Source organism: Struthio camelus, chromosome 1, assembly GCF_040807025.1.
Source record: "Struthio camelus isolate bStrCam1 chromosome 1, bStrCam1.hap1, whole genome shotgun sequence".
NCBI classification, from domain to species: Eukaryota; Metazoa; Chordata; class Aves; order Struthioniformes; family Struthionidae; genus Struthio; species Struthio camelus.
Genome location: NC_090942.1, coordinates 110875985 through 110888115, shown reverse-complemented (window position 1 = coordinate 110888115; position 12131 = coordinate 110875985). Strand labels below are relative to the sequence as shown.

Below are 12131 nucleotides of genomic sequence, written 5' to 3'. Positions count from 1 at the left end.
AAAGATTATTATCTGAATGTGTTTACTAGTCTAGGTGTACTTACGTATTTAGACAGAAATGCTGCAAGCAGAGTAAAGGAGTCAACCTCTAAAAGTTCTCAGTTTCTCTGGACTATTATTTTGTAACGCAAAGAACCCTATCATATGCTATTGCAACTATTCATTCCTTCAATCCCAGGAAAAACGGAATTCCATGCTCCTTATTTTTCTTCAATAAAGAATACTTTCTGTAAGATCACTCCTTCAAAGGAGGCCCTTGAAAGAAAACTGTGATTCCTTTGCTCTATTATATTCTGTTTTATCCACAATCTTTTGAGATTCTTCACAAAGAAGCTGAAATTTTCCCTCTCATTCAAATAACAAAGCTGAGAGAAAAAGTGACCTACTCAGATACGACCTGCCAGCCTGACTGAGTGGGAAAGTAAATCTCCTTAGTCCTAAAAGTGTGTCCTGTCCCTGCAATGACACAGATCAATATGGCACTGTTTAGTTTGCCTGAGACATATAAACATGGCAAACTGATAGCTCTACCATAAAGCCAGAGCCAGAGCCAAACTTTCAGAAAATCTGGGAGCATTTACAAAGATACAGCAGTTCAGACTACTTCAGCATTATTCATGTCTACCTCTCTTAAACATTTCTCCCTGTTAGCTGAAAAAGATTCATGGTATGTTTCTAGTTGGTTCATAAATTTATCTTTATGTTCATCAAACAGGAGTTTGAGCAAAGCATAGCTTTCCTTTTCAGTGAAGTTGACATCACCTACCAGGCACGTGACTTAAAAGTTGAGAAGAAATGTCCAGCATCTCCAAGTTCTGGAGCTATTTTTCAAATCTTAAAAATGATAATTAAAATCTTTTTCCCCTGTGAGACATCATCTCCTCAAGAAACTGCTAGGAAGAATGGTCAGAAAGTCTCTTTTACCTGACTTCCCTCTCTCCGCCAAAAGATGGCTGGCTGAGGGTTTCCAGTTGCTTCACACTGGAAAGTCACTGTTCTTCCCAGTGCAGCTACCTGATCACGAGGCTTTACAACAAACTGGGGAGGCTCTGAAAGAGGAAAATACAAAAAAAAAAAAATTACACTGCTGTTAGAAGACCAAAGTTTGGCTACTTGAAAGCCACAATTTGCCTACTGCCTTTAAATGGTGTAAAGCATAATAGTTGCATCTCTCTAGCATGGAGAGACAGCACAAAGAGACATCAATCTCTGACAGTCACCGCTTCATCTTCACTCAGATCATCTCTTCTGTTGCTGGACCTCCCCATTAAAATCCTGACTGTACATCACTTGCTTTTATTAGTGACCACTTATAGAGGAAAATAACTCCCACTGACTTAATGGGTCAACCTCCAGAGTAACATTCACCAATTTGAACAAATTTGTTACAATTTGGTTTTTAAAGAGGAGAATGGCTAAAAGTCACAATGGAGAAATCTTTGAGTGACAATTGGCTCACATGCCACACTTTGGCAAGGGCTATATTAAACACTGTTGAGTAACTATGAATTCAAGTTTACACGGATAGAGGTCGGCATCTTTGATTTAGGAAAGCTGAGGTGAGAAAAAGCCTTTAATTACTTGTATAAGAGACTTTTGATGTAGTCAGGGTCTCAAAAATTTTCAATTTAACTCAAAAGCCCCAGAAATACTATTGAACAAATTATATCCATTTAAAATCTTCAATTCAGTTACTGAACAGGGTTGAATTTAAAGCAACAGTGTAGCTGAATGTCTCCTTCATTTACATAGGCAAGGGCATGTTGAAACAAAATATATATGCAAATGAAGGCAAATTTGAAACATCTGCTCATCCTAATATTATAACTACTGCCAGCATTGTCCAAACTGTTTGATTTATATAGACTTCAACAACCATTTTATCCAGTAGTAAACAGAATGTCAAACAATTATGTCAGACATATTAAAAACAAAAAGTCAACCTAGCTGACAGCATTAGATATGCTGATGGGGCTGGCAGAGAAAACAAAATCTAGCTTGTTGCAGGCTGTTCACTCTCACTACTTGAAAGATGTGCATTAAATGAAAGTCCATTTATTGGGGTTTATGCATTTTCAATTCCTTTCTGATCATCTGTCCAAAACTAATTATTCTCTCCCTCTTGTCTGGGTTGAAGAATAAAGAGAGTGTTTTGAATCCGACTTTAATAACTTGAATGTTTTTTTGCTCCTTTAAAACAAATCTGTATTTGCAAGCATTTCTTTAAAAAGAGTGTAAATCACATCATTTAAAGATTCAGCTCAATGTGTTTTATAAAAATCAAATAATTGTAACTTTAACTAGACTGAATTCAGTAATACTCAAAGTCCTTTCTAGACAATCTGTTTTCATTGGTCATGTGGGCCATTATTTTTAGTTATCTGTTTCACTTGTCTGTGTCTCTGCCCCCTGTTGAGCTTTTAATAGAATATATTGTGTCTATTATCCTCTGCTTTGGGGGGAATTTGTAAAGGGTAACATGGTGTTATTTACTTTTGGATGTAAATGCTACTATTCCCTAGACTGTCCTTCCATAAGAAACTGTACGAAGCTAAGGTTAAACTGACCTACAGTAATTACTACACTTCAAAACATTTAACTATGAAACAGTTAATCAAGATCTTGAAAGAGGCTGGGGGAAGATTTTGACATGACAGCATGTTTAATTTAGGACGGAAGGTGAAAATGTTGGGTATTTGCCACAGGGTTGCAAGGTAGGACTGGGAGAATGGAGATGAGGAAGAAGTACCTCCATTACACTGTTGGAATTCTAATAGCAAGAATAAATTTAGTGCATTTAGGGCTGGGCTGGCTCTGTACTAGGCTGTGACACAATTACCACACAAAATGGCACTCAGAGTTTCTGAGCTCTGAAAACGGATACAGTTATCAAGAGATGACAAAAGTTGTGATCACCAGAGAAACAGCTGAATCCTTGTGATTCCTGCACCTGAAGAAGACTGTTCAGGAAGTACTGAACAGGAAAAATGAGGGGAAATTTAGTCGCTCGGGTAACTATAGTAGAATTTACAAATTGTAAATATGTATACACCCCTACATATAGTATCCTAAATATATATTATGTATGTTAATTATTCTAAATGTACATGTGTTTATGCATTATTCTAAATCTACTCCCATTACAGTAAAAAATAAAAATCCTATTAACTTTAATACTAGGAGAATTAAAATAGGATTAAGTAAAGCTTTGTTTTTTATTTCCACTCAGTGCTGCATGGAAGCATTTTCATCATTTTTTTCTTATTTCAGCCTTCTTTCACACCGAGGGTCACACATACATGCATGGTGTGTAATGAATGTAATGTAAAAGATGCTGGAATAATAATGCACTTAAGGAAAAACAAACAAAAAAAACCTTCTTCTATCCATGCGACCTTTATACTAAAAATGATTTTGCTTTCTAGAACACTTAACTTCAACTATATGCAGTCACTGAAGAGAAAAGATATCAGGATTCAACTCGTTACATCATTTAAAAAGAGAGAGAAAGTTAGCAACCCATTACCTTTGCTCTTTGCCATAAAGTTACCCATACTTCATGCAGAATCTATTCTGTGCGATGTATCTTGTCAATAACAAGGAAAAGATGGGAGCTGACTGGTTGAAGGACATGGAAGGGAATGGATGGGAAGGGGAGGAGAAGTTCTCGTCACAGTGATACGATGATTAGAAGATGGCCAATAAAATTTCAACTTACCAGACACAACTAAAAACAAAACAAAACAAAAAGAAAACATGGAATAAATAAAATCGAACAGACATGAAACAAACCAGAGTAAAGCAAAATTAAAAAAAAAAAATGTAACAGGACCCTTGGTAAGGACCTTAGAGAGCACATATATATTCTGATCTATGAAAAGTAGGTTAAAAATATTGAACCACATATTTTGCATATGATTTTTAAGCAGAACTCTCTTTTTGGTTTTGAAAGAAGGCTATACAGTAAATGGGTAACAGACTAAAATAATGGTCAGGCAATCTACTGCATTCTGCTCCAAGCCTTTCCAATGAACTGTTGTGTAACCTGGAATTAAATGTTTTCAGTAGTATTATCATAATTTTTTTCTATTAATTTCTCTGCACCAAGAGCTTTCCATAATAAAATTCACTTGAAACTTCCAGTAAATATGAATTTACATGATTGCTGAAATGGAACAATGACATTTACACCCTTTCCAAAGTATTCAAACATCTACGAATGGAAAACACTTTCCTGAGGCTAACAACTATTAAAGAGGAAGTTTGCTCAAAAGTTAATAATATGCGGAGGCATTTAGCCCACATACCAATCTTTCCAGTATAATGACTGCTGTATCGAGGTCCTAATGGTCAATATTAAATTCCAAATGCAAACTAAATTGCTATTAAAATTAATTTTAAAAGATTCCTAACCTTCTTCTTCCCCAAAAATCTCAGTTTCAATATAATATTTAAAGAAGAGATTTATTGCAAAACATTGTACTTCTCAAAAGAAGTAACGTAGTAAATTATCCTTCAAACATAGTTGAGACTTTTGATAACTGTTAAAATGGCATAGATCCTGGCAGGCTAATTTCACTTATAAAAGAAAAGCATTTTCAAAAGCGCTCCAACAACATATCTCTAATTTAAAGAACAGATTCAAAAGAAAGGTAAAAATCATGTATTTCTAAATACTCAGTTACTGACAAAGAAAGTCAATCAGAAAAAGGGTAGTTGGTATAAAATAATTACACTAAATGTCCGGAAATATATAATTTCTTAATGCATCTTACAAATACCAAGCCCTTCAACACTTTGGTCTTGTCCCTTTATGTTGAAATTAAAATAACTATTGTTCAGCAGCGGTACACTTTCAGAACGAGTTCGTAAGCACCTGCAATACGCCCTTCTTTGGTAAAATGCTCAGAGGAAACTAATAATATGCAGTCTGCCACAATTCATTAGTTAGGAAGAATACTGACTTACTGTTTAAATATATGAAACATACAGAAGACTCCAGGTGTACAATGTAAATGAAGCAGAAAGAGAATCAGCTATAATATTGGAATTTGGATCAAGTTCAAGCCAAGATGCTGCAACCGAATGTGCTCAAACCAGGTCATACATAGATTCACTTTTGATGTTAATGAAGACATTTTTAGGAAGCAATCCCAAACAGAGGAATTTGAATTTACAGTTTTTCAAAGTTTTGATTTTCAACTTTAAGGAAGGATTCTGAATGTATGGCAGCCTTCTTAAAGGGGTTGGGTTCAATGTTTCTCAAAGAAAACACCAGCATGTATTATTCTGCTCAGATTATCCTGGTGAATCTAGGATTTACAAAGGGAGCGGCCAAGAAATGATACACAAGAATTCTTGAGAGAAATAATACACTCCTCATCTCCAAGACTGAGCTCCTAGCTTCTCCCTTCATCCTATGGACGTATATTACACAGTAACCACTCCTTTTTAACTGAAAAGCTCTCTACTAAACTCGGAGTCCAGAATACTTGCAATTACAGTCTGATCTGTCCTGGAATTTGAAATGCTTCTCCACAAATAATGACTCATATTCTAGACAAAACAGTCTGATAGGAGAAATAGTGGGGTACCATAATGATTTGAAATTCTTACACAATGGAAGGAATTCTGAATTACCAATTTTCCATTGCTTAAAAACTGCCTAGAGGAGAAAAGTTAAGCCTTCTTGCTAGCTATGCAAATCTGCCTGCGAGTCCTCTGCTGAAAGTTCACTTGAAATTTCCAACAGATAGGAATCTGTCTTGGTTGCTCAATTTCATTTCCACAAATTAAATTAACTTGTAAGTGCTGAATTTCCACTTGTTTTGTTATTGTATGTCAAAAATAACCTTGTCAAGCAAATGCATTTTTGCCCACCTGTAAAAACATAGGGGATAATGATACAGGAAAATAAATCCCGATAGCAACAGAGCATCACGTTGGTTGAACGTTTGTGGTGAGGGCAAGGGGTGAAACTTAACAGAAAACTTTATTCAGGTCTTTCAGAGGGGCATCATGTGGTTTAAAAGAACTACAACAAGAAAGATAGACCATTTTCTTTGTTTGATTTACATGCTACTGATCCTTAAGGTTATTAAAACTGAGAAGTGAATAGTTTTTCCCCCATTTTGGCACATTTTATTTGACAGCACTTTGTTCACAATTATTAAGTAAATTAATTTCCCCTGTGTTTATCACAGCTTTTCATATGGCAATTAGGGGGAATAACCTGTTTCTAAAGATAAGAAAGTAGCATGTGAAACCACAGATAACAAAAGAATAATATCTTTGCCTTTTAAATAATTTCCTTGATGTGTGAGATTTATCAAGGAAGACACATGTCCAGTCACTGAACAAAAAACAAAAGAAAAGTGGTTTCCAGATTAGTGACATGATCTTCTAACACCTTATTGCTGACAGCAATCCTATCCACCTCACTGGGACTACTTGTCTCATTAAATCTACTCTCAGGAGCATGAATTTGCAATTTCAGGACCCAAACTACAGACCTGTATAGTTGCCAGATGTTAGTGGAGCAACTACTGTACTTAACAGATGTAGGATCACAGCTCATATGACAGTTCCGGTCAGAAGGGACCTCAGGAGGTCTCTAGACCAACCTCCTGTTCAAGTAGGGTCAGGTGCGAGGTCAGACCAGGTTGCTCAGGGCTTTGTTCGGTCAGCTCTTGAAAATCTCTGAAGACAGAGACAGCACAACCTCTCTGGGCCACCTGCTCCACTGCCTGGCTGTCCACGCAGCAAAGATATTTCTCCTTATATCCAGTCTGAATCTATTTTGCTTCAGCTTACACCAGTCGTCTCCTGTCCATGAACCACTGCGAAGAGCCTGGCTCTGTCTTTTTGACAACCTCCCCATTGGCACTGGGGGCAGCTGTTAGGTCCTCCAAAGCCATCTCTCCTCCAAGCTGAATAAGCCCCATTCCCTCAGCTTCTCTTCACAGGACATGCACATCCAAGATCTCCATGTACCATATGTAATGCCTGTACTTCTAAATAACACATTTTGCAATTCTTCCCACAAAGGTGAATGCAAATGTTGATCTACTGTTTCTCTATACTTGATCTGTTGGCTATTCTTTAGAATCAATATTATAGACTTGGGCCTATTTCTTAGGAATATTGGAGAAGTTACAGTCTTCACATACCTCATTCTTGAAAACTGTGATAGTAACTATCTACCTCCAAAAGAAACAGTAAAATGATAGAGGTTTTCAATCAATTATAATAATAAAGTGCTTTTATGATCCAGAGATTCAAGGCAGTATTTAATTACTAAGCAATATTTTGTCTTGTTTACTAAATAGTCATTAATTATTATTATGACTATTCCTATTCATTATTATCTTTCAGGCTCTCAGAACATATCTTGTTATTTAGCAGATATAAGCTGAACAAATTTGATTTAAGCTCTGTGTGTTTTATTTTTGTTTATTTGAACAAAAGCTTTATGTCTTCAAGGACTGCTTGACACACTTAGAGCAGATAGAGGCTGATATACAGGAATCAGTCTAACACCAGAGAAATCAAACAACGGCAATCTTCAGGCCAACATTTATACCACAACATCTTAGTTTTCCTATAAAACCTTGTGCTTATGATAAACACTGGATATGCCAGTCACAGTAAAATTTCATATTACTTTCAATTATTTTGTGTCACATTAATCCTAGTTCAAGTGGAACTTGATGAAAGGTTGGCTATGCCTGTAGAAACAAAAACTGGGAGGAGATGGGACGAGAGTCTGAGGCTACGTGCCCGTATGTGCTGGAAGAGACAGCAAAACTCTGGGAGCAGGCCTTTAAGATGTAGCTGGCCAGGTAGAGACTAGACAGAGAAGAAACTCTGGAGCTAGCAATAGAGAGAGCACAGAGATAGCTCTGCTGCTTGGAAGGAAACATTGCAGTTTTCCAGAATGACTGAAAGTTTTTGAACCCGCTGATATTTATAATCTCTATTTTAAAGGAGCAGCTGAACAAAGTAGAGAAAATCTGGATATTAGAATTATATGCAGAGGAAACTAGTCAAACTCCGACTGCTTACTCTTAAAAAAAAAAAAAAACCAAAAAAAAAGATCTCTATTTAGTCATGTTGTAACAATAACTCAGCAAATCCTCTTCTGGTCATAAACATGTTTCATTGCTCAGCCCGCTAAATTCTGAAATCTAATTAACTACTTTTTACTTTTAAAACCATATCTTAAATTCTGCCAGCATTAGTATCTGAAAAAGGACCACTGAAGGCCTTTCTGCAAAGTGACTACCAGTTTTTTGGGTTTTTTTTTGCTGTTCTGCAAATAGTTTAAGGCAATGTGCCGTCTTCCATTTCTCTTCCAATGATTTGTAGGCAATTTTGTTCTTATCAAAGCAATCTGAAACCCTCAGTATCCTCGAGATGCACATTTCTTTGCAGTCATCTGTAGAAAGTATCACTTTCTACAGAGAAATAAACAAAGGCCAAAATGCCTACTTCTGAGAAAATATAAATCCTGCCATTTCTATGTCTGCAGGCGACAGCCTGGGAAAATTATGGGAAATTAATACCAGGTACGTTATAGAAGAATTACAGTATCTTTTCTCACCCTCATTCTTTGGTCTGTATGTATTCTCAGCTGTCGCTTCTTAATATCTGGATACACATATACATAATTTATATTTTCCCAGATTTTCTGCTAAAATTCACATTCACATAAGACTATACTGGGATACCCTTCCTCACCATGGATGCTTAAATAGTACATAGAGCCTCAGGGCATCAAATACGATTTTCTGCATCAAACACGATTTTTTCCTTTCTGAGGAAAGGTCTAACACTCTGGTTCCAAGCATGCCACAAATATATAGTTCAGCCAAAATCTTTATATATGCTTTTTAATGTTTCAAATCAAAAGTGCTGACTTGTACTTCCAAACTCCAGCAAGGAAGTGACCATAATTAATTCTACTTACAACAACTGGGAAAACTCTATATCAGATTGCTGCTGAAATACCAGATAATCCATCTTACATTTATAGGAATAAGCGACCATGCTAGTTTCAAAATGATGAAAACCTGATGAAAAGGGAGAAGATAGAAATCTAAAACAATTGAAGAAGAGAAACAGATAAATCGTTTTCTATAATAGTACTAGAAGTAACAGGGTGAAATTCAGAAAGCAAGCAGTTGGCTGAACATCAGGAAAAAGTTCTGACAGGAAGAAACTGATACAAAGTTTCAGATTCACACACAGAAAAGCTAATTATGGAAAATCTCAGTATCAGTTGGCTGCTGGGTTCCTCAGCATACTTCACGCCAAGTTTATTTATTCATTTTTTCTTATCTTTTATCTATAACTGACCACATTCACTCCTGCATAAGGAGCGTGAGTAGTGAAGATCTGCCACGCGTTGGGCCCTAACGCAGAAGTGAGCTGGCGAGAGCCCGCGCTCTCCTGGAAAGAGCCACGGTTACGGTATTCATGGACTGTGCATTTCTCCTGCTGCATCTGAGCCAGCTGCCACGAGACAGCTGCAGTCTGGGAACCTGGGAGCCACATCATCCACAGGCTCCCTCTCACCGAGCAGGGCAAATTTATTCACTCTAATCCAGCACGCAGCATGTGACGGGCAGGCTGGATTTGGCCTGGTGGCTTGGTACCCAGAATAAAAAAAGGGCAGATGATCATCCGTACTCTGGAGAGTTAATGCAGGCTAAAAGAAAGTGCTCTGAGGAGGGAAAAGGCAAGTACTGCTCCTTAATGCTGACAGCGCAAATAAAGCCTTGAAAATGTAATTACATTTAGAGTTGGTACACACATCAGGAGAGAGACACATGTGAGGCTATGTCATTACAATATTTACTCGAAAATGTATGTCATAATATATACAATGTGGCAGTTTAACAACATTAATTCCAGAACCAATTTTAGAGATCAAATTAAATTGCCAAATGTTCAAAATCAACGATTTTCTCCATCGCAGCAAGCAGAAATGTATCTGTCCTCAGCTCTGCAGCGGGTGCAACAGACAATGGGTTTGTCCCTTTTATTATTGGTGTCAAAATGTCACTAAGCTGCTTAACTCTCTTCAGGGGCTTCAACCCCATCCTGCGCCCATAAACAGCACGAGATGTAGGCAGTAACCACACCCTTCCGCTGTGTGCTATTTTGTTTTCAGGAGCTATCAAACGGTATTTTAATTCCTGATGAATTTCTGGCCATTTTGAGATTTAATGAGGACCAAGAGGTTTTTTTTTAGCTTCTAATTTTAACTGAGGGGGCTGGGCAGTATATCTGACTATACCTCAGCTGTGTCTCAGTTGTGCAACTATTTTATATTAATGCCTGCTTCACAGCAGAGCAATGAATCTTCCTTTTAAACATTTCAATATTTAGGATGAAGAGGGCAACACAAGTGAGTGTGTGTGGGAGAACCTGCTGCAAAAATTTGTGGGAGGAGAACAGTGTGAAAAATGTACTCACAAGAGATTTTTTGACCTGCGTATGACTTGGCTGATGCTAACTACAAAATAATAAAGTTCATAATCTCTCCTTCTGCAGGAGCGAATTAGGAAGATGTTTACAGTTAAATCTAAAAGGTGGAAATAGACTTTGCAGCATGGTTTTAAAAGGCAGCACTTCTCAGGTCAATACACGTAGCACTCTCAGTTTAAAATGTTTATAAATCCTGTAGTCATTGCCTTGAGGTGACAGGGAGAAAGCTGAAATGGAGTGGCTGAGAGGAAGGGAGGGATTTAGGTTCTTTCATCTCCTTATCTCCCCTCCCCCTTCCTTGAAGGACTTAGTCCTCCTAAAGCACACCATAAACTAAAAAAGGTTTAGTGAGCTCACTTGGGACTGGTCTAACTTTATCTATTGAAAACCCGGAGTTATGCAGCAAACTCTAGAATTCTGGTTCCTAGGCTTCATTTGTCAGCGAAAAAATTGCCTTCCTCTCTGTTTAAAAAGAACCTAGGTGATTCTGGGCACTGCTGCAATCTAAGTAATTGTAACTACAAATATTTATACTACAGTATTTTAAAAGAGTGAAAAAGACAGACAACCTTGAAACAAGCTGGGCAAAAGTACAAGAGGCTTATGATAGCTGGATACTACTGGAACAATTATTAGGAGCTTCCTATTGCATTTTTTTGACTTACAGAAAAGATATGAGTGCTGAAAAGGCAATAGAGTTGATTTTTTCTCAGCTGCTTATAGCACAGTTTTCTAGTTGGAAAAAATATTTAAACTCCATAGCAACCTTTTTCTAATAAGTTAAAGATATTTGTGAAAAGCAACCAAAGCCCAATGGTAAATGGATACCAAACACACACGAAAAATGGAAGGACCATACATTTCTACAATGAAGTAACTTTTGATCATTATAAAATGTTATTTGTGACATGCAATCCTCAGTAAGGAACACTGTCGAGTGAAACAGATGAGATGCTGCTGGTGGAAGACTGGACCACAGCATAACTGAGGTGACTTCTTGCTCTGCACAGAGAAGCCCAAGTATCAATACGCTACCTTAACTGTGTCAAAAGAGAGAGCAGGAGAAATGCAAGGGCGAAGGGAGCTCCCTACATGCCCCTGAAGGCAAGGCGCAGAATTCCCTTCAACGTGTGTTTAGTGAGCCTGGGACTTCCATGAGAAGGCAGCACACAGAGGTGTGTGCCTGACCTCCACCCTGTCAGCTTTGCCGGTTTTTTTGTTATTTAGTCCTCCCATCCTTCGCCATCATCAAATGAAAAAACATCTAATCCCAAACTTTGGGAATTCATGTGTGGTCACAGGGATAAGAGGAGCAAGCAGATATCTGCTCTAGGAACTAACATGGACATACTTGTTATTTAGCATTTTAACCTGAAGAAGCAAGTCTTTTCTTACACTATAAGATCCTGACATTGAGCTCGCTAGGTGACACAGTTCGCATGTGAAGACTGCAAGGTGCTTTATTACCACTATCTGTTCTTGAGTGTTACTCAGCACCTAACAATAAAATGTTTTAGTGTTCAAACAAAAAATAATTCATAGTCACAAGCTGTACCTGAAACAGCTTATCAAAATAAAGTTTGAATGCAACATCTGTTATTAAAAGTCAGCCTTTTTTGTCAACAATTAATTCATAGAGA

The 12131-nt window shown here is 37.3% G+C and overlaps 1 protein-coding gene across 12 annotated transcripts in view; it reads right to left on the bottom strand.

Moving 5' to 3' along the window:
* The window catches only part of ROBO1 (roundabout guidance receptor 1), a 733077-nt gene that overhangs the window by 62816 nt on the left and 658130 nt on the right, over positions 1-12131 (bottom strand). For all 12 annotated transcript variants that reach the window (XM_068910680.1, XM_009667915.2, XM_068910696.1 and 9 more), the window contains one exon: positions 925-1049. In XM_068910680.1, the coding sequence (XP_068766781.1) occupies positions 925-1049 (125 nt within the window). The remainder of the gene's footprint in view (positions 1-924; positions 1050-12131) is intronic.